At 31.4% G+C, this 24869-nt stretch overlaps 1 protein-coding gene across 1 annotated transcript in view; it reads right to left on the bottom strand.

The window, feature by feature from the left end:
- Window positions 1-24869, bottom strand: part of LOC129234584 (uncharacterized) — a 69060-nt gene that overhangs the window by 26269 nt on the left and 17922 nt on the right. Inside the window, exons 4-6 of the mRNA XM_054868607.1 lie at window positions 15547-15630; window positions 7591-7739; window positions 159-2428 (exon numbers count right to left, since the gene is read on the bottom strand). Coding sequence (XP_054724582.1) covers window positions 159-2428; window positions 7591-7739; window positions 15547-15630 — 2503 coding nt within the window. The remainder of the gene's footprint in view (window positions 1-158; window positions 2429-7590; window positions 7740-15546; window positions 15631-24869) is intronic.

The raw sequence follows: 24869 nt of genomic DNA, 5'->3' as shown, positions 1-24869 counted from the left end.
GAATTTTACAACAGTTTAAAAAAATTTATAAATTTTTAGACAAAATTAGGACAACTCCAACCTCTGGGATAGCCATAATTCTTATTTTCATACTATTATGTTGACAGTGGGTTTTTCTTTTCAGGCATTTAAAAATAAAAAAAGATTTTTCAACATACCTATTAGATGATTAGTACCAGGTTTTACTAATGGATGGAGTTCGGAGTTCCATAAGACTTTATTTATGTCAATTGGGACTTCCTCAACATCGCTGTTGTGATCATTCACATCCTTAGGCCTTTCAACAATGGCTTTCACATCAGTCCAAGATTTTTTGTTATACACATTTCCATAAACACATGGAAAAGGTCTTCCTCTATGCGCAAAGTTTCTCGGAAGGAAATCTCTATTTCTATTATAGTTCTGTGGGCTGTCTCGTCCCATAGGATAAGTTGGAACAGAGTTCACTAGTGGGTTAAAAGGCGACTGAAACTCATTCCGCTGTGAAGAACTGGGGCCGTAATCAATTGGACCAGGAGGTTTCACATTATTTAAATAAGAGTCATATGAAAGAGTTGATGATTGAGTATTTGAAAGGCTAGATTCTAAATTTGAATAATTCCCTCGATATCTTGAAGATTGAAAAGAATGAAACTGAGGCATATTGTTCATCATGCTTTGATTCATCATGTTTGATAACATGTTATTCGCAAAAGAATATGCTGCTCTGTGCAAGTCTACCATTATATTTCCTGTCATGCCTGGCACCATATTTAACGGTCCTAAATTAAAATTGCTACGTTGATGGCTTCCAGGGAATTCCCTTCCAGGAATAGTAGGCAACATTTCAGGAAGTGATTGTGATTCATGAAAATTATTTTGGAACCGATGTCCAGCATCATTCCAACTATCATGATGTTGTCTATTCTCCTGTCTCGGAAACATCCAATTACCTGAATCTGCATTTCGATTCCTATGCCTAACACGTTGATAATCTTGGAGATCCTTATAGCTGTTCCATAACCTTCTGCTGCTTGGTTTTTCGCTGTGACTAGGCTTTTTTTTTATGTTTAAAACATAAGCTTCTTTAGCTGGCTTGACATTATTAGGCAACAAATTTGGCTGAGGGCGAGAGAGGCAAACAACATCTTTTTTAAATAGTTCAGGAAATACAACTCTTGGGCGAGATGACATAAACTTGTGATGATTTCCTTTAATATTGTATTTCTGCTCTTTCTTAATAGAATTCACAGTTTGGTATGAATTTCTGCCAAGCGTAGGGTTTTTAGAAGAACCAGCACAGACCTTGACTATCTGAATCTCATCGTCATTATCACTGCTATCACCAATAGACATTCTTTCTGTTTGCTCCTCATCAGACAATATATCTATTATTGCAAGAGGAGTTGTTTCTTTCTTTTTCACTTCAACTAACGTGATATCATCATCACCCAACTCTTCTCGAACAGAAAAAGTATCCGATAGTCCACCGTACACATCAACAAAGTTTTCATCTTCAGAGGAACAACTCATCACATCACACTCTCTATCACTTTCAGAATTGTTCGCTACTTCTATACTATCCTCATCACTAGAAGGTTCATCTCTGCTTTTATCATTTACTTCGACTACATAATTGTCTGGCTCGGGTACATATTTTTTCTTTACTTTTTCTAAGTCACTAGATATATCTGATAATTTCACTGAATTACTTCGGCCTGAGTTTGAAACCAATGGCTTAAAGTGTTCACTTAATGTTAAATCTGATCGTTCTTCACCAACATCAGTGTTAGCAGCTGTTAATATTGTGCAATCATTTGACACTGTATTTTCAACAGCTGCATTTGTAACATTGCTATTCTTGTTTTCAAAAGTTGGTTGAGAATATTCGAAAGAAGCAAAGCTTTTAAAAGAAACCAAAGTTTCTGGTTCTTTAACATGCTCACATTCATCTGAGTTTCTCAAGTCCATTGAGTTGTTGGGCTCACTGCTTATTTCCTTTTGAGCATTATCATTTAATTTTTGGGAATTAAGAGTATCTGAAACATTTTCAGGTTTGTCACTCAAAGACAGAGTTATAGATTCACAAGTATTATTTTGAAAACTATTTACATTAGAATGATTTTTTTCTTCATCACATGTAAACTGTACAGTTGAAGATAGCAGAGTACTTTGTTCATTACTAATGTTAAGAGCAGTACTTTCATTTGATTCAGAAATTTCAACTAATATTTCAGTATTTTTTACATTTTGACTATCATTTGATACTGCACTATTTTCTTGTGTAAGACATGGTTCAGATGAGTTACTAATATCAGCATCTTTACACAAAACAGATGATAAAGTTGATTTTTTCTCCTTTGGTTCTTCCTCTAAACTTATAGTATCATTACGTTTATGTTTTCTTTTCTTACTTTTGCTTAAATTACCTTTTCGTAAGGAATGCAACCTGTGGAAATAATGTTTTCATCTATTATTTTATTGATACCAATGAAATTGTTTTATTTTACAAACAACAAATCAATAACTACATTGTTACAATTGCTACAATTTTAATGTCACAATAAATCAATAATAATAAAAGATATAAATATATGTTCAGAACTATCAGTCACATTTAAGTATTTTGATATTTCCATCTTGAGGCAGATCCACATAAAATTGTTTATATCAATTTTTGAGTGCTGAGACTTTAAAAAGAATAAGTAAACCAGATCTCGGTATTTTAAAGTAGAGATGAGGATTGGTTTTTCATATTGTTATTTTGACAACATTCATAACATTTTAAAACAATTTGTAACTGTTTATCTCTATTTTTAACTTTGTGAATGCATAATTAGCATTGGAACTTCCATGTGGAAAAGGAAAATATTAAAAGTCACTGTACTTTTAAATATTTTATTACTGCTATTATATGCATTATAAATTAATACTGATGTTCATTTACTTATTTATTTATGGTGTGTATTTATCTATTACTAGCTGACCCAGCCATAAGTTGCTGTGGCTCAGTAGTTATAACAGATTGAATTAATTTTTTGCTCATCACTTTGACATAGTCAAACTAATATTTTTAAGAGAGTGGAAAATAGTTTAGCTGATTTGCCAGCGTGTTTGGTCGGAGTAAGTATTTAGTAAATTTAGTAAGTACTATAGTAAAACATTACTTACGGTACTTATGCCTAGTAAATTTAATAAGTACTTACTTCTGCCAAACATGAACAATACTTTTAAAGTCCGATAGATAGTATCAGTATTTTGAAATTAAGCACAAACCAACATACACTTTTTCAATGTACATTTTATTAATTTCAGCTGTAACGAGTTTGTAAACAATGACTTTTTTAAAAATATACTAAATGAATTGATAACTTTGTGACCTTATTACATTAGTTTACTCTGGTTACAATTTTAGAGAGTTAAAATCGATGAATCTACTTACAATGCCATCTATTACGAATTCATGGAACTAAACAATCAATGCACACTATTATTGTAAAATAAACATTCAATTTGCAATAACAAATGAAGGGTACAGGGGAAAAACCCCATCAGTCAAGAAAAGCTAATTTTGAGAAAAACGCATTTAAATGCTCGACTAATGGGATTGTCCCCCCAGTACCATCTATTTTTGAACAAATATTTCAGCTGACTTATGGAGTTTTGTCAAAAGATGATAGAGTATTCGAAAAGTGTACTTCAGCAACCACTACACTGCATCATTATTTCGTTTCTTTGTAAAAGCTGACTGACGGGTTTTTCCCCTGTATCCTTCAAATGATAAAAACAATCCTATCTTTTAAGTTGGACCAAATTACAGATAGTTTTAAAATTTGATTAAAATTGGTTTAGCAGTTTATCTGGAACATACATCGTGACACGAGATTTCTATATGTAGATTTCTCAAGTTCTGCATTTTAATTTTAAACTTTCAAAATGCTTGAAACAAGTGGACAAAATGGATAAATTGATATTGAAAAGATTTTATCTGGGGTGAAAAAATCGGACAACCTTGGCACCAGCTGTACAGCACTAACCCGGTGCGTGAGTGATTTCTCACTTAAAAAGGTTGAGCACTCAAGCTCAATGCAGAAAAAAAAAGTTTTTATTTTTTTATTTTTGGTGACTTATTTTCAGTAATTTTTTCTGCACAGTAATCTTGCCGATGCCCTAGAGGGTCCCCTGTGCATGTCATTCAGTGATTTACCCAATGGGAGTCCCTTGGGAAAATCAACACAGTAACAGTTGCACATGCTAACACAAATATTAGAATTAGAATATCTAAGCCGGGTAACCTATTTTTTATGAGATCCTGATAGTAAAATAATACAGTGCAAATTTACCAAAATTATGTTCAATATAAAATTTTAGTAGGTACCAGGGGTGGAAAATCGAAATATTCATTTCAGTAACAGATTTGTATAAGCAAAAATGCCAATTTTGTTATCAGAACGAACAGTTTTGTATCAGTGAAAACACTGGTTTTGTATCAGTGAAAACACTGTTTATGTATCAGAATGATCAGTTTTGTATCAGATGAATTCACTGTTTTGTAACAGAATCTTTCATTTAAAAAAAAATGTGCAAAAACTACTTTTGGTAAATGCACAATTAATCATAATATATACCTATTAGAATCTTAATTTAGTTGTTCAATAGCATTTAAATATTTATCATATTTTTATTTATAGCATTACATGACACAGACAACAACTACGGCATACTGAAATTTAAAAATGTCTTTAGTATATTTATTGCATTCAAAACTAGAGAGACCCCCCCCCCCCTTTAATAACATTTTTATAAACGGATTCTAATTATTACAAAAACAGAGGGGGGGGGGGGAGGATGCTAGTATAAAAATGCAAAATTCTTTTTCACTTTGGTTCAAAAAAAAAAAAAAAAAAAACTTTTTGGGAAGTGATTAGTTGTTTAAACTTGAAAAGTAAAGTTTTTCAGTGCCAAAAACATCTTTTTAACAGAAAGATTTGAAACAATAAAATAAAGTTTTAAAAATTACATGAATTAAAGATTTATTTAGAAGAAGTAAAAGTTTTTATGCCTCAACATGTCATGAATATAATTTAGAAACCACATTGATAAGTTATTCACACATACACAAAAATATAGACTTTGCTTAAATTTTCTCATCTTGCATCAATATCTGAAATTTTACTTTTAAAGCTGGAATTGAAAGGTTCTTTCATTTCCAGCACTGACAAATTAAATCTTAAAAGAAATTAACAAATACATAGACTTTAAACTTTAAAGACCTTTTCGGTACTAAGCCCTTAGAAGATTTTAAAAATACTCAAAATACAAGCTAAAAGAGTTCCAATATTTTAATTAACAACTATTGAAGAAATTATTTTATTCATCTCCATTTATGTAAAAAGAGCTCACTGATTCTTTTCAGGCAATAGATTGAGAATACGTTTAACTTTATGAATCAGCTCATTTTCAGGAGTAACATTTCATTGATTGAAAAAAAAAGGATGTGGACTCTATATTGTTGTTTTGTATGCTTGTATGTTGATTTACATATTACCTGCCGTGACCACATATTTGCTTTTTATTTAACTTTCTTAATGTCGATATGTTACTTCTGATTAGTACGAACTTCACCCAGTATCAGAGCCCTAAAGCAGAATACTTTGTGATGTTCTACAATGAAAAATCATTTGCCCAGAATTTTTCTGCAGGTACTTCTAGCAAAGTACATGTATAAATGTAATAAAATTAGTTAATCATGAAAACTATTAAATCTTCAAAACTTGAACAGGCTGCAAAACCTAAACCGGGTAAGATTCTCAAAATGCATAGAAAAAGCAAACATGTAAATTTGTATTAAAATCCTAGTCTGGGTGTCAAACTATGTTTTTTTTTTGGTTAATTTTACATATTATGAATGAGCAATTAAAATAATGAAAAAATAAAAAATAAAAGAATTACTAAAATAATATATAAAATGAGTCCAGTTACGGCAGCATATAATAAAATACCTCAAAGCTTTTTAAATAATTGAAATACATTCAAGATGCGAAGGGATAAAATATCAAACAAGACACACAATTTTCAGCGAGACAAGCATTTCAATGTTGGCACGTTTCTGAAGCATTCCTTTATGGCAGAAATTGTGGTTGTTGAAGATCAATTGGGGGAAAATAGGGAAAAGAGAACCAAATATGCAAGAAAAATCAGAATCTTTTCAGATTTATAAGAAGTACAGGATCGTTCTGAGGTCTGAAAAAGTGAAACAAGGAGGAAAACTTACAACAAACACAAAAATCTACAATTCCGATAAAAGCCGAAATAATCTGATCCCGTATGGCGATTAAGGGCATAAAGCAGGTGCAGGCAGTCAAAGATTATTTTCTGCAAAAATCTGTAGAATTTACGCAAATATCTTAATGTTGCACAAATTTAGCAGATTTCTTTAAGTTCAAAGAATATCTAACGTTTCTGCAAATGACGCATAAAAATTCCGGCATTTTGCACAAGCTTTCCTCCGAACAAGCGTAATCTGCGAGAATCTCAGATTTTCTTCTAATTTGAATAAATCTGCAGAATTATAACTTTAGTTGAAAGATTTTTGTAGAAAATCTGCAGTTTTGCAGAAATTCTACAGAAATCTGCAGTTTATACAGAAATTAAACAGATTTGTATAGAATTTCTACAGAAAATTTGCCTGAGTTTTCCTCTCTCATTTAAACAGCATTGCTCTGCAGCTCAGGAATCTGTTCTGCGATGTACGTCACAAATTTAGTAGTATTCTGCTTTGGGGTACCAGAGGAACTTTTCTAAATAAACATCAGTAGTATGGGATAGTGTTAAATAAACTGTTCTTAGTTTTATAATTAAAAAAAAATAGATGCAGGTATGCATGGCACCCAGTAGATAATGTGCTAAAAAAAACTATTAAAAAAAATATTTTAAAGGAAATAGATGCATGTATTTGTGGCAGAGATTATACTGCAAAATGCAGTTAAAAAAATAAATAAATGTTAATATTTTTATGAACTCTTAAGACACTTTTTTGGCACATATATTATTAAATTATACCTACATCTTAATTTTATTTAAAGCCCATGATTATAAAAATAAGAAATAAAATAAGCAAGTTTAAGTAACATAGGTTCATATTTCAAAATTATTGAAAAATTTACAGGATGTAAAAGGATTGAAACTTAAAGCACAGCACACAATTTTCGGCAAATATTAAGATTTACTTATCCCTTCTTTTACTTTATTTGCTCGTTTTAGCTTTCAATGACAAAAAATTAATGCAACTTTTTTTTCTTGAAGTAAATGTTTTTGGATAATAAAATCACATTTTTAGCGGTTAAGTGCAAAAATCATGAATATGGCCTTTTTGTATCAGAAATTGAAAATTTGCACAGTTTGGTGCAGATTTTTTACCCCTGTAGGTGTTGTAAATGTAAACAAATTATTTTATAGCAAAAAATGTTTCCCCAACATATACAAACTCATTCAATTTTTACAGTACAACAAAAAATACAATAGCCCTTAATAATAAAATGTCAAACAAAGTTGGCACATCACAACGAATCAAAGGATATAAAACTTTAAACTAAAATTTTGAATTCTTACTTAGGTTGATGTTGAACAACAATGAAACCTAATTGTGCCAAATGAGAATACACCTGATATTTCTCAAAGCTTAGACTTTTTTTGAGTATCACAGCATATGCTTCTTCCAAACTCACAGATGCCTTTTTATGAAGGATTTCAATAGATCTCTACAAAAGAAATTCAGTAAATGTTAGACTTTTTAAAAAGTAAAATTTAAAATATCTTTCAGCCAATCACCACATTCAGTAATTGGAAACAGAATTAAAAACAAAGATGATTTCTTAAAGATGAACGAACTATTATGTCAAATCAGTGAGAGAGAAAGAGAAATATAGAACTTTTAACTACCAGAAAACTTCTTGTACAGGAAACAAAAATGTGATAAACATACGTATTTGCAGAAATAAATGTACTCGAAATTGATTGCATCATTAACATTATTTTCTATGCTAGTTCACGCATCTATTTAAATACAAAAATTATTTTAAGTAAGCAAATACTTCTTCGAAAATTAAATGAGTCACTGTTAATGCATTTATGGCAGCTCCAATAAGTCTATCAAATTCAGTTAGTAACAGAAGCAACAAAAGAGGTCAAGTTTTGACATTTTAAGAACTTGAAAAAAAGGAAAAGAAAACTAAAAGGGGCTTTCCACAAATGCTGTCACATTTTTGAAAAAAAATATATTTGATCCTACTTTATTAAGAAGTGTCACACTTCACTGAGGTGAAGTATGTTAACAAAAAAAGAAGTCACATTTCAGGCTCTTCATCCCTCCCCATTTTAAAGAGACAATCAAAAACTTGAGCAGCTTAACGTACTGCACTATCACGTGAGTCACCTAGAGTTTCATCCAAGTTTCTGTGACCTCTTTTAGAGTCATGCCGAACATTAAAGACTGCTCCTCAGCTAATTCATCTAACATAATTTTCAAGGTACCACCCACATTTATATTATCAGCTTCACAGTGACAAAGACATTGACAGGCACTTTTCTACAGGTTAGAGAGCATAAATAAAAAATGTCAGGTTTTTCGTTGCTTTCTTCTTCAGAAAAAAATATTGTGCACTTTTAGTAGGTTAAAGGTTTCAAGCGCATTCCTTAAGTTTACAGAAGCGTTCCAACATTGCATTCAGGCTGCTCCAGCAGATTTTGCGCTATGTAATACACTTTCTTAATTTCTTTTAAAGCCTAATCTTCTAAGTTTCAATATTTAGTGATGGTTTTTGAAAAGGATTATAATTTAAAAACATTTTTACAATTGCTGAACCAGGCGGGCAACAGGAACTGTGAAAAAAAGTTCCTTGACTCTTCCCTGATAAGTTCACCCAATTTCCCTGATTTACGTTACTAATGATAATGGTTTCTTCCTTTGGAACTAATGTCATATACCCCACCCTTGGCGACTTTTCCTGTTGGCACCAAGAAAGCGTTGCCACAAAAACGATGTATGACAACATATGACATACACACGTTCTTAACGATGCTTTTTTAGCACCAACAGGGAAAATTCAAATAAAAAACATGATCAAAGCACTTCAGAACACATTATATATAAAAACAACATAAAACCACAACAAAAAACATCGTGAATCTACGCTTCAAAAATACCAGAAACTAGAAAGTTTTTGTACACAAAGAACAATTACTAGAAAGTATTTGAAATGCTAAAATTAACAAATTACTATAAGAGCTCACCAATGAAATAATGAAGCACCGTTTATACGTTTTTGAAGGGACTGTACGAAAAAAGCATATAAATGAAAAAACGTATAATACGTATAGGTTAATGTGTATTAGACTCTGCAGGGACCAATTTTAAAAATGTATAATTGATAAAAACATGTAAAAGAGAAACGTACAAACGGTGCTTCACTGTATGTACCAATAGAAATAAAAGCTATTTTCCAACATGCATTTCATCGAACAAAAACTTTTCTCATACTCTGGTAAAAAAGAGCAAAGCGATTCAAATTGCGATGTTAAAAGATGTTTAAAGCGGAAAACATCCCCAAAATCAATAACTATTTCAGCCAAAAAAACGCTTACTTACTCAAATTTAGATGTATGAAAAGTAGAAATGTCTCCACAGAACAACTCAAACATAAACAATATAAAATACCATACATTAATTTGCTATCCAGACATGCTTTCAAAATACCTATTATATTTTACATAAAATAACACCTTCATATTTTTATAAAATGCTACAGTCAAATTTTTCAGAAACTCAGTACCTAAAGGAGGCATGTTTATAGAATATATCTAAATAATTCGTGGCATCGATAAGAATTAATTTTTAGAATAAAATAACACTATTTTTGTAAAATTAATTTACATACAGTAAAAATAGAGTTAAAAACTACAAGAAACCCCCAAAACGCGTTTCTTCAAATATCTCGAAAACTTATTTCTGCAGATACTGCCGTTTACCTGCACACGGCAGTATAATTGAGGGCTTTAATGCAAGAACCAGGTAAGTTCTTTTTTTAGCCTACTTTCCCAATAAAAGTCAGAGAAAGAAGAAAAAAGCATGGAAGGAGGCTTAATGCATCTTAAAAATATCCCGAAAAACAAAAAAAAGTCAAAAATAAATAAAATAGTTAGAAAAATATTGAAAAATTAAAAATTGGAAAGTAGGGTATTGAGATAGAAAAAATGTCTGTCGGTCTGTCTGTCCCTCCTAATAACTTTTGAATGAATAGTCTGATTCGAACAATTTTTTTTGTTAGAAAGATCTCGGCGAGGACATCTCATTCCCATAATTCATTTTTTGATTTGAACAATTTTTCGTTAAATTTTGAACAGTTCAAAAAACTTAACATTAGCACCTACGGGGAAATTCAAGGCAAAAATAAATCTTGAACTTAGAGGCGAAGTGGCTCCAAACTTTGTAGGGAAAAGCTTTTGATGAAAAACATGTATCGAAAATAGCTTTTTGATTTGAACAAGTTTTTGTTCAATTTTGAACAGTTCAAATATCTTCACATTAGTGCCTACAGGGAAATTGAAAGTCAATATAGATTCTGAACTTAAAGGCGGATTTACTTCAAACAAACTTTGTTGGAAAAAGCTCTTGACGACCTACTCCTGACTCCGACAAGTTTGGTGCTCCTGACTCCGACTCCTGTGCTCGAAAATTACTCGGACTCCATTACTTCCCGACTTTGAATCTGACTTAGTAGTGTTGGCAAAAATTTATGCACGGAGGAAAAATGGTCGACTCTGACTCTTGGAAATTCGACTCTGACTCCTGTATCAAATAATAAGTCCAACTCCATCTCTGCAAGTATTGGCAGACTTGCGGACTTTTTGGGGAAATGACCGATTCCAACTCTGAGTCTTTGAATTTAAAACTTTCGGCTCTTGAATCTAACTCGCTTGTCCAAAAATCAGATGGACTCCGACTCTGACTCCACAGCCATGGTTTTTACTGTGAAATAATTGTTTTAAATATGTTTTGATTTTATTTTTAAGCTAAAGTTTTAATTTATGTATTCAGTTTTTCAGCGAAGAAATTCAGAGTCTTTTATGTTTCTACATAAAGATATGCGCAGACGATTTTTTTTTTTTGACAATGAAAATTATTGCTTTAAGTTGACATTTTATTGTTTTTATTTATTTTTGAAAGCACATTAATTCATTCTTAACTTTTTTTTTTGGCAACAAACAAATGATAAAAAATTTGTTTTTGTTTGTTTTTTGGTAAAAAACAAACGATATTTTTTTGATATGATTATTTTAATGAGCTTTTGATTTTAGTTCTTTTTTTTCCTTTTTGAAAACGGTTAAAGATTTTTTTTGGTGGAAAAAATGTATTTTGCTGCTTTGTTTAAAAGGTGCTGCTATTTTATTTGTTCTTTTATTTATTTTTTTTTACGTATCTAATTCTTTAGATGAGCGAGGCATACTTTTATTTCTCGAAATCAACTTAAAATATTAAAAAAATATGTTTGAAATAATTTACGATTTCAGCTAATTTTGAGAATACTGATCAGATACTAGAAAGTCGATATTGGTATACGGAAAAGTAGGCTCGCTTAGTTCTAGACAGAACTTCTTGTTATGGTATAAATTCACACTCAGTCTGAAACAAAACATTGGCAATGGCACCTTACAGATACACACCAAGTTGGAGTTCACTTTTAATTAACGTTATTCATCAAAACACAACTACTGAATTTAAACTAACACAAAATCAGTTTTCCTGTAAGATATATTGCACGAAAAAACAAGAATCTCTCCTGCATGAAACCAACAACAAGTAAACAAGTTTGAACAGATCTAAGATTGCCTTTGGGTTGCCAAACACAGGTTAGTTTTGCCAGGGATGCCATGCTTAAAAAATATCTCCTCATTGGTGAGAAAAATATTTCAATTTTGCGCGAAAAATCGGATGTTGACAAATGGAGGTGGGGGGGGGGGGCTATATCACATCTGTACCCTTCCTTTGCCCTACTTTAAAACCATTGCATATTAAATTAAAATGCAGTGTTTAAAATGTTTTAAACTGTTAATTAAAAATATATTTCGAAAAGATGCTCCTTTTCTTTTTTTGCAAAAATAGCATATTAAACTATCTACAAGGAAATAGTATAGGAAATCTAAAACAAATACTATTTACTTCCAATAACCAGTTAGCATAAGAATTCTAAGAAATAATTAAAACCACTATTAAAGACATATTTAATCATGATAAAAGTAAAAAAGTTTATATGAAAATAGTTTTGAACTAAATTTTCTAGCAGGAAAATTATTGCTGCAAGAATAACAAGTGATAGCGAAAGTATAGATGTCATGTAGTTTTACTTAGGTAAGTAATAGACATATTTATGTAAAACAAAATTGAAACCTTTAAACAACTAGTCATATTAAGTTATTATTAACCAAGAACTTAGGTTTTAATTAATTGAGTACAGCATTTTAAATACAGTCGGATCCCGACTTACGCGAGGGATGCGTTCCAAGACCCCTCGCGTAAGTCGGAATTTCGCGTTGTGGAACAACGTATGTTTAGAAAATTTTTATAAACATACCCAATTATTTCAGACATGTGTTAACACCCCTCAAATTGTTTCAAACCATTTTTTAACTATATATTACCGTATCTTTTATAAAGAACTGATTTTTTCCTGTATTTTAGAAAAATCGTTACTAATTAACATGATTACTGTTATAAAGCACAAAATCTATGATCAATAAGATACATGTACTTAAACAGTAGGATACTTACATTAAGTACATTAATGCGTTATAATAGCACTAAATAGTAGATATCGTAATTTTAATTATAATTTTTAAAATTATGAAGATGATGGTTCAAGCAGTGTGGGAACACCCCTATTTCTGGCCTCGCTTCCATTTTCATGATGTTTGTATTTTGCTCAGACACTACTCTGCGAGCTTCAGTGTTAAGTTAAGATTAAAGTGCTCGTTTGGGAGCCATTCTGTTTTATCAACGTTCATAATTAGAAGGAAAAAAAACTGTTAAGAATCAAAGCGGTTATTTGTATAAACAAAAGCACAGCGTTGTTTAGACTAATATAGGGTGTGAACTTCCGCTTTCAGTGATGCTAAATTAATGAAAGTCCATTCACGAAACCAATATTTAGTGTTAACGAAGCCCATTCTAAAGCTCCGCCGCTCCTTTCCAAAAAATTTCATGCTGCAAGCGAGCAATTTGCGTCAGCAATAAAAAATTCATTACTCATGAAAAACTCGCGTTATAGCCATTTCGCGCAAGTCGGATCGCGTTGTAGCGGGATCCGACTGTATTAAAAAATAATAAAAATATTTACTTATGTACACAAAGTAATTCAATTTCAAATGATTTCATTATTTATAGAAAAAAAAATCTTGGGGTTTTTTTTTGTAACAAACACTGAAATGCAAAAAACAATTCATTAATTTCAAAATATTTATTTTTATAACTTGGTTTTAAAATGAAAAATTTTTAAAGTTTGAAAAAAACCCTTCACATAATCTGAGGCCACAGTGAATAATACAATGGCAAAAAACAAAGTTGATTTTGATTTTCATTCAATTTTAGCAATTAAATTAAAAACATGAAGAAGTAATAACTTTTAAGCTTTTAATAGTTATTAATTTATAAAACAAAGATTTCTTCATGAAATCATGATTATAGTACGCTAATTACTTCAAGACAATGAGTAAAGGCAAGGGAGCTCAGGCATTAATGGCGACTTCCTCACCCATGTTTGTCCACTTTGCATGCAGAGTTATTTTACGTAGCATGTATTGTGTTTCAACCTACGTAAAATAAACAACTTTACAGTCACAGATGCAATCTCAGAGAGTTCATGATGTGGTTAATAAGTTAAAATTCCAAATTTGATGTTGAGGAAAAAAGTGCACAAATATGAGACAGGGTTTAATCGCACCATAATGGGCTGGGGGGGGGGGATGCATAGGGAATTCTGGTTTTTAATTTTGCAAACCAAAAAAAAAAAAAGATTTTTTTCTTCATTTAATCAATTTTCTCTGAATTTTGTTATTTTTTCAAAATTTCCTCATTTTTCCCTGACAGGGCCGGATTTGGAAGTGTGGAGGCCTCGGGGCAACAAAGGAGTGGAGGTTCCTAATCAGGGTTTGAAAAGATCATCATATTTTCAAAAATATCTGATACTTTCATATATATATCCGAATATTTTGATATATATATGTATCTATCCAATATTTTCGATTTTTTTGAAGCGTGAAAGTTAGAGGATATTTTGTAAAAATCATATTATGGGGGCCTCTTTGTTGTGGAGGCCCAGGGGCAGTAGCCCCACCTGCCCTCCTCTAAATCCGGCCCTGACGAATGAAGTTCCCTGACTTTTACCTGAATTCCCTGATCTGTTGCCACACTGTGAATATATGAACACTGAAACCTTGAATGAGAATACCTCCCAATTCATTCTCTGAAAAATATATTCCGTTCTATTGTTTTCTTGAATGGTGAATCTACCGTTTATCATATGAGACATTAAGTTTTTCTTGCTCTAGCAGATTTTCAGGAAGGTGATGAAAACTACAGATAATACTTGTAAAAATATTTGTTTTATGGGGAGCAAAAATTGGGAACCATTTGCATGGAAATCTTTGCAGGACTTTGCTGTAAATCCTGCTAAATATCATGCGGGATTCCCCGGAATTGGAAACAATAATAGAAATAAATTCAAACACAGGTGATGAGCTCATACAATGGCATTTCTAAATAGATACAAGACGCTAAAAGATGCTTCCCCATAGAACAAACAAAACTTAATGAAACCCTAGTGTCATCTAATGTACACAAAAGAAAGTACGTAGATTTGGTATGTAAAAGTATTGGTGGCATTCCAACCTCATAATGCATTTTACTGAGTTTTGGATCTGATGGTACTTTAAAGTACCGTCAGTAAATAAAGCGTTAAGCAAAGTTTTTGGTGTGCTTGAACCAACTCTGAAGCAAATGTATTGAAATTTTTGAATAGCCCTAGCAAAATAATGCAAGTGTTAGAGCTCAACAGAAAGTACTATATGAGAGTTGAATATAATTGCCACAACGAAGTTATTAATGATCAAGCGATAGAGCTGCATAGTGGAAAAAAACAATTAAGTGTTACAAAAAAAAAAAAAAAAAAAGATTTTGAAATGCATAAAAATAAGCCTGCTGCATAAAAGTACCAATGGTCATATTGCGTAAGTCTTATGCCTAATGAGTCAAAGTTGACAGTTATACCAGGCACAATATGTTGGCAGTTATATTTCAAAACATCAGAATCTAGTTCGAAAAAGTATAATATTTTGATTTGGTGCAGAAATTCCAGAACAACTTTTACAGCATCTTTCTCTGTTTGACAATTTCAGGTGCAGTAGTGTGACCCCCTAAATTCATGCATCAATGATATCTGTACATATAATACATTGGAAGTTACATAGCTAAAAAGAAAAATTTATAGCATCCCTCTCCAAGGATTTAAGACTCACATTTTGAAGCAAAAAGACTGATTCCTCTGGAGATAAATGTATTTTCTTTTCAACCATATGCCCCATATGTTGTACATATTTTCCCTGAAAAATAGAAGAAAACAAATACATCTATATGATTTCATTTAAACTTATAACACATACTTTAGATAATATTCATATTTAAAACTGCTTATGTTGTATGAACACAAGCAGTTGGTTGAGAATAATGTATAAATTGGGCTACCCCTTCAGTTTTAAAGGGCAGCTACCAATACTAAAATTGAAGGGAGAACAACTTTTTCTCACATTTAAAAGAAAAATAGTGACTTGTAACTAAGTTTGTTTTTCAATGAATTTCCTTACAAGTAGTACAGTAGAGCTGAAATTATCAGACTACCAATGTTGATTTTGCAGTAAAGGCAGAAATACGTAAAATACACTGCCAGTTCAGTCATTCCACCCGAGGACTGCAGTCCTCGGATGGAATGACTGAGCTGGCAGTAAATTTTATGTACCAATATCGTTTATTAGGTAATTATAATTCACTGAATGACTAATGTAGGCATTGTTCACTTAATCAAAATAAAGAACAAATATTTGGCACATTTCTAGTTCCGTTCTTGTTATTGTAATTTACAGGGTGACAAGAAATAATTTAGACACACACAATACACCATAACTTTAATGCTAATGAAAATATTATGACCGAAATTCAAAATAAATATGAATACATTATTTCGTCTAATACATTTAAGGATTCATACAGAGCTTGAAACGTGTCACAAAACTTTTGGCTCTGGACTGCAACTCACTTATTGATATTTTATCCTATCCCTTGCATTAGAGGTGCGACATCCATAACAAAACATCGATCATAATGACACATCAACTAAAAAACATCGATGTTTTCAAACATTGATGTTTCAAAACATTGATCTTTTTTTTTTCAATATATAACATACATTTTTGAATATACTACAATACAGACTTACATATATGATAATTTCTAACAAAGGTTTCTCAGTTGATTAATGAATTCTTTTTTGGCATCACATCACTTCGTTAAATTATGGCTTGTTGTTGATGTTTATAATACATTGAAAAAAATCTTTATGTTTAGTTTGAATGCATTCATTACTCCATTGAAGCGGAAATGGTTTTTGGGAAAGTCCAGATAATCTTAACACCGGCAGCAGCAGATTTATTTCTTTGCATCTTTTCTATGTTCAATCAAGCAATGAGGGTTCTGTATATATCTGAGCCAACCTTGGAAAAACAATTTGAGGAGCATCTGTAGTGGTTTTAAGAAGCATTTTGAAATTTTGTGGAGCAGCTGGATATTTTGTACTAAAGTCAATTTAAAAATAAAAAAAAGAGAACCACTTGTCTAAAATTGTTTTTGAGCTTTGATAATCATTTTAAGCCCTAGCATAAAAATAAAAAACAGCTTTAAACACTATGTCAGGGCTGTCCAACTGGCAGCCAGCAGGCCGCATGCGGCCCGCCAACACTTATTGCGCAGCCCACCAACTTCTTATTCAGAATATTTCTTTTTTCGACAGTTTATGGTGTCAAGAGGCATCCGAGACTACCACTCTTGGTCAAGACGGGGTCCCCGAAATTCTCTTGATCGCTCTTTTACTCCTTTCATTGTATTGGGAGAAAAACTTACAGGACATTTCTGAAAGGTCAAGCAGTCTTACCCTGCCTGCTGGTGTTCAAATGAATTCCTAGAAATTTTATTGCGTTGGAGGGTAGTGACATGACAGAGAGGGAAGAGAGAAACATCTCAGATAAGCAAAACCTACCTGCAATTTGTTAAAAATAAAGATCCCCCTCATTGACTCTACAGTCCTTGCTGATTTCGAAAAAGAAATTGAGAACTTGCTCTCGTCAACTCTTCACTCTTTTCCATTGACTATATCGATGTTGATATTCCTGCCCTTGTAAAGAAGGTGGATCAGCCTCAGTTTTCCCATTTAAATGTAAGCAAATTGTTTTATAATCCTCCTGTTTCATTGTTTTATAGTTAACTAGAGGACCCGACAGACGTTGTTCTGTTCAAACTTTGTAAATTGAAAAGTTAAAAAATTTCAATAAACTATCAAGCGTTTGAACCGTTTTGTAAAAAAAAATAAGTAAAAAAAATGATTTAAGCTGCTTGGTGTCAGAATGCGTACATTTATTACAACTTGATTTATCAAATTCCCACTGAGCAGTTGTTTTATTAACTATTTTTTCTCCCGTACTTGATGGCTTGTTCCTTCAGCCATACTCAAAGGATAAAAAGCGTCTTCAGATATTAAGTGTAAAAAACTAACTACCCATCTGGTTCTATTTTTGTGGCATAACAAAAGATTGGAAGACAAATATAAACTGCAAATCCAGTTTATGCAAGATTTGTCCTAGATGATAAATGTAACCTTCCACACTCCCTGCAATATTGGGCAGTCTATTTTTGCTAAATTTGTTAGATTAAACATAATTTAAGATAGATTGGGAGAAATTCTCAGAACTAAAATATTTATATTTTCTTAAACATGAAATCCTCTTTGACTGTCACCCGATGCAGACCCCTTCTCTTGCTACTGATTACAAGGAATCTTTTTTTCAATGCAAGACCAAGAATATGTGAGTGCTTTTTTTGAATGGAATGCATAACTTTGCATCCATTTAACAGTTGGGCTGAAAAGTTCGTAGGCTAGCATAGTAAAAGATGTCTTTTTGGTAAAATTCGATTATATTATTTAATATAGTTGCATTCGAGGGCAATACAGCAAATATACAGTTTTTCAATACCAGTTTTATTGTATGATTTCTGTTTAGCCTCAGTTTTGGAGATTCCATCTGCAGAAGTGCTTAGCTTCTTTCCAGAGAGCATTCTTTTGAGGCCTGTAAAGGAGAAAAAATCACTGGTGGGCTAGATCAGGAGAATACAGTGGTTGAGGAAGCAATTTGTAGCCAAATTCATGCAATTTTGCCATAGTTTTCATTGATTTGTGACATGTTGCATTGTGGTGATGAAACAGAACTTTTTTCTTCTTCAGATGAGGCCATTGTTTCATGATGTCATCGTTCAAATGCTCCAACAACCTTATATAATAAATGCTGTTGATGGTCTGACTATTTTCGAGGTAATCTATTAATATAACAGCATGTGCATACCAGAATACTGATGCCATAACCTTGCCATCCAACTGTTGCGTCCTTCCACGTTTTGGATTTGATTCATCACGTTCAGTCCATTGACTGATCTTCAATTAGACTCTGAAGTGTAGTGTTGGAGCCATGTTTCATCCATAGTGATTTATCGAAGGAAAATTAGATTTTATTACGGTTGAATATCGATATTCAACTGAATCACCAAAAGGTTGTTGCTTTTGATCGATTGCGAGCACGTGCAGCACCCACTTAGCACACATTTTTCGCATGTCCTAATATTCATGCACGATATGCCCAACATGTTCCTTTGACATCTTAAAGGTCTCGACTATCTCAGTGAACTTCACTTTACAATCATTCAAAATTATTTTGTGGACTTTTTTGATGTTTAGGTTGGTAACATCCTCTTTGGCGCGTCCACGAAATTCTTTGTTACCCATGTTTCACACAATAGCGAAAGTTGCTTCACTTTCAAAGCTATATCTCACAAACCAAATGTCCAACAACAGTGAAACTAATACATATATCTTTTGAAGGTTGGTACTAACTAAGAAAGCATGGATTTAACTATTAATGTCCTCTATATCTCAGTCTACAAACTTTTCAGTCCACCTGTTACTTACATCTTTTTGCATGGAAAAAACAGGCTCATTTTAATCTCAAAACTTGTCTTCCATATTTTTCACTAACTTTAGCACTGCTTTATAATATAATGAATTTCTTACAGGAGCTGAAATCTGTTAATTCGTATTTAGTATGATATACATGATATATATGGTATATTTTTATACATTGTATATATGTTGTAAAACTTAAACAAACAAGGTTAAAAAAAAAAAACTTACATAACGATGCATCGGTACATTGCAATTCAAGGTTGGCAATGCATCGCGATGTAGAAATTCCTACATTGCCCAGCCCTAATATACCTTGCAACTTCATAAATATTTTCATATGCTCGGATCGTATAGATAAATCCACAAGAGTTACATCATAGCATGTGCAGTTCCCGACAGACAAATAATTCCACCACACACCAATGCACATGCTAAAAATACTTGAATCAATTTTAAAGGAACTTTCTCGTTTTCTGCAAAAATGTGGTGCAACATCAGGGTTGGCAAGTTTTTGCCGAGGGCGGAAAAAACCACGGTTTTTACCGCCCGGCAAAAATAGGTTTTTGCCAAAGTGGCAAAAATAGATTTTGTGTTAACAACTTACGGACAGTTTCTTTTTTCCCTTTTATATAAAAGTAAAAGCATGTTAAGATTTTGATAAAACTTTAGTTTAATTATTTTTATAGTTTAAAAAAATTTAAGGTTTAACTTACTTTTAAAGTTATGGAGCATTTTTACTTCTAAATTTTCAAACATTAACATAAAATTTCAGTTTGTAGCATCTAAGACAAATAATTAACTTACAATGAAAATGTAATTAGTTTGTTTATTATAGCATTTTTACAGAATACTAAATATCTATATAAAGTATACTTAATCAAGATACAACTATCAGGTTCATACTCTATTTCGATTAAAAAAATCCATGACTTTTCCAAGACTTTTTCATGACTTCAATAAAAATTTTCATGACCTTGTTATACGAAGAGAATAGCACTATTTAATACAAAACTTGCCAATTTCTGGAAATGAGCATTAGCAAAACTTCTACATGAATGCCACTGCCTCATTGAAGCACTTACTCATAGCGGAAAAAATATCATTTTACACTTAAAAAACTAAACTATTCTTATTTGCCTTCATCATATAAATTTAAGTAAAGTAAAAATGCAGTGAATCGAATATGATGATGCTTAAATGTCTAATATGTTTGTTATAGACAGGCAGACTGATAATGAATGGGACAAAGGTTGAATTAGCATCAACTAAATTTCAATAAATTTGCTTCAAACGTTGCCTTTTCGTGTCAACAGTGCATTTAATCATCCGCATAACTTGACAGCATTTTGGTTCTGTAAAGTAAAGCCACATAGTTTAGTTCTTTATGTTTCAAAACCAGATATTTGTGTAAAAAAAACATTCAGTACTGAAAAAATCTTCAGATTCACAAGTACTTGCTTTGTTTATTTATTTGTACTTTTTCAAATGCAAATAAATTAATAGGTCCAGAAATTCCAGAACATAATGTTCGAGTCCTGACATTGAACGTAGCAGTGGGCCCTATGGATTAGTTTAGCAGGCCATATGTATGGGCACTAATGTTTAGAGTATTAGAATTCCCCTTTTTCTGTCTTCTATTGCCTGAATAAAGATCTTTATTCTCTAAAACCTTCAACAAATTAAGATAAATTCTGATAAATTTAACAATAAAGTTTTTAAGGATGATGGGAACCAGCTTTGATGCAATTGAATTGCGTTTTTTGAGTGGATGTGGCAAAATCAGGAAAGTGCAAGTTCACTACTACAGAATATAAAACATAAGAAATGTTGAAAATAATAGTAAATTCAAAATGAGTTATGCTCAAGCAGTAAAATCACCTGGCAAATAAAGGCAAGTGGTTGTGACAGAAGTGAATGTAATGAGATTTCAAAATTCAGATTTGATTTTAAGATCGTTCAATTCTCCACTTTTAATAGCTTTTATGTGTTATATATTGTTATATCACTCAAGATTTCTAATGCTCTTTTAGATACTGTTACTTTCTCTTTGTCCAGGACATTTTTCCATGACTTGAAATAAATTTCCATGACCTTCAGTGAAAATTTCAATTTTCCATGACTTTTCCAGGTCTGAAATTTTCTTATTTTTTTCCCATGACTTTCCAGGATTTCCATGACCCGTACGAACCCTGAACTATAAAATAAAAGAAATAAAAGTAAATAAAAAGCAAAATACACATTTCTTTAAATTGAAATATCACTTAAATCATCATGGTCTATACCATCTTCATCAAAACCTATTTGTTGTTTAAGCATGGCATAGCAATAAACTAGTTTCGTGAGAGAAGCAACTGTCAAACGGTTTCGTATTTTTGATTGTACAAAAGAAAAATTTGAGAAATATCTCTCTTTTGCAGCAGAACTTGCAGGACACATTTGAAGAGTTGTGACTAGTGTGCAGAAATCTTTAGGTACTGTACTGCATGTATACGCATTATTTCTTTAGTGAGGAAAAGTTAATGTTTTTCTATATTCAAGTAAATATTCTGTTATTAAATAAATAGCTAAAAAATCTTAGTGGGGTAAAAAAAAAGTGATTAATTAAATACATGTGTATATATATATATATATATATATATATATAATTAGAACTCAATCTTTTTATTAATTTACTAAGCTTAAGTAAACATTCTTTGTTTTAGCATTGAAGGAAGTGGCTCATTCTGAAAAAATTGTTTTAGCAAACATTTAAAATCTTAAGTTTTGCAATCCCAACATTTCTTTTTTATTTATTTTTCGCCTTATAAATTAGAAGTAACATGGAGAGACATAATTAAAATATTAAAGTGCATTATTTATATTATATTGTCACCATTTCTTTATTAACAATATAATGCTACTGTATTTACAATTAGGTTTTGGCCGTTTTTTCCATTTTTGCTGTTTTTTTTCCATTTTTGCCATGGTTTTTTCCACTGCCCCGGCAAAAAGGTATTTTTGCCGGGGCAAAAAACCCAACAATGTACACAATAATGTAAATTTTAGGATATTTAGGACTAAGTATAAAAGTGTAGGAAAATTAGAAAACTCCTATCCCTGCTTAAGCAAATATATATTTTTTAAATTCTAAATAATTCTTAAAAAATTTGATCTGGATCATTAGAGAATTTTTTGATAGAAAATATCTTCTGAAGGGCGTTTTTTGATCATAACAGCCCTTTCATATGCAGGGCTCATAGCAAGCGGAAAAAAATATACAGGAGTTTAAAAGAAAAAATATAGGAGTTTGATAGAAAAATATATAGGAGTTTGATAGAAAAATATATAGGAGTTTAAAAGGAAAAATATAGGAGTTAGGTAGAGAAATATATAGGAATTTGAAAAAAATATAGGATTTAGTAGGTATGTTTGGATCACTGTAAAAAAAATGTAAAAAACATCGCCATTATCAATACAATTCTATATTATGCATGAAGTCATGGCAATGTGAAGAGTCACATATGAGAGCAAATGAATTTTCGTACCTACAGCCGCTTATATGAATCATGTTCGTTTAAGACAAATTTGATTTAATTTCGCAAAATTGTGTGTGCCTGTTTTTCTTTTTTTTCTTAAGTGCAATTCTACATACAATTTAAGAGATCTTTAATAAATTTTTGGTCAAATGAGATATCATTAGAAGTATACTGTGCACTCAAATATTTATTCTCTGATAATTTGAAGAATTTTATCACAAAACAGTATGAAAAAGCAATTACAAAATTCAGATTTTAACTTACATGCTTTGAAAAATGCATCTCTTATTGATTGCTAAAACTAGGTAATAATTATTTTGGACATTCTTTTTTCTACGTCATAAATCTACTCATAGTCCTCGGTATTGGTACCTCATTGCTTCAATGCTAAAACCAACGATTCAAAGCCCCATTGACTCCATGTCTCTCTCGTCTAACAGGTTTTGTTGGACATATGAGAAAATCATTGCAAAAAGGGTGCAACACTCTGCCTCCCCTTCATTTCACTATTTACAAGAAAAAAAAAATTTACTAAACGAACCAAAGAAAAAAAGACTGCGTTAATGCATCAGGTTGGTGGGAAATTATCACTCTCATATGCTTGATTCATTTAAGCGGCATGTTTGATTCCAAAATTCAGCAATTTCTTAATATTAAAACTGGATTTCGTTTTGTTTTCAAGGAATTGATTCATTAAAGTGGCTGATTCAATTACCCGGTGCTCACTGTAATGGCATTATCCATAATGTGTGTATTATTATATTAGTTAATGTGTGTATATGTATTTACACACACCATGTATAAAGAGTGAATTTAACCTAATCTGTCAAATGAAAGGGGGCGTTAGAAGAGCTCAAGTGGAGCACAGAACTAGCCAGTTTCCTGTCCAATTTGAAACCATAAAAAAAAATTAAAATAGATAATAAAAATAATAGTTAATAAAAATAATAAATAAAATAGATAAAATAATGAGTCATAATTTTAAAAAAAACTGAGATGAAGACTGATTTCTGAAATTCTTGAAAAATCTACATAAAATAAATACATATTTGATTAAAAAAAAGCGGACAAAATCCAATAAAATGACTTTTTTTTTTCATCGAGATAGTTACAGTTTTCAGTGAGCTACAATTGAAATACTCAAAGTTAAATTAATACCAAAATCTGTACACGGCATTTTCAAAAATAATCATTTGAGTTACAACCGGTCATTTGAACTTCATGTAAGATTGTATGTGACAAAATTAAAAGCTTTAAAATCTTTACAGCAGTACACTTCAAATTAACATATTATACTATTAAAATTACAAAGTAAACTTATTAGAAGAAAATAATTAATTGAAAACAAGTTAAAAGTTGCAAGTAAAACCATATATATTTTGTATATTTCATAAAAATTATCAAACATAAGTTTAGTACATATGCCAACATTTAAGATGTAAGAGTGCACAGTGCAGGGGAGAAAGAAGGAAATAATGGATCAAAGGTTTTTGTATTTTTGGGTAGCATCTAACATCTGACGAAAAAAATATAGGAGTATGAGAAAATATAGGAAATATAGGAGACTATCTGACAAATTGTGAAAATATAGGAGATATAGGAGGACTATGAGCCCTGCATATGCATAAACTACTCTATTAGAATTTGCATTTATGTTAAAACCAATGGCTCAGGGGGGGGGGGGTCACTCCAAAAACCCCCTTCACTGCGCCACTGATCTGGATAAATGGGAACCGGATGAACAACGTTCTACTGTACCTTTATAAGAGGGAATTCAATAATACTGTTCAAAGTAGAATTTTAGATTTTGAATACGTGAAAAACTAAAATACTTCAATTACTTCATTGATTTAAAATTACACAACAATGTTTTTTATTATAGTATGTTAGTGTGGAAAATCTTTTACCAACCTGAATTTAAATTGATAATACAAAGTACACCTAACCTATTTATACTGTGGGTTTATACTACGTGTATAATATACACGTAGTTAATGTTCCAAAAAATCTACTTTATTAAACAGCATTTCTTAGACAGTCAAATTAA

This window comes from Uloborus diversus, chromosome 1, assembly GCF_026930045.1.
Source record: "Uloborus diversus isolate 005 chromosome 1, Udiv.v.3.1, whole genome shotgun sequence".
Lineage (NCBI taxonomy): Eukaryota > Metazoa > Arthropoda > Arachnida > Araneae > Uloboridae > Uloborus > Uloborus diversus.
This window is presented reverse-complemented; position numbering and strand designations above follow the sequence as displayed.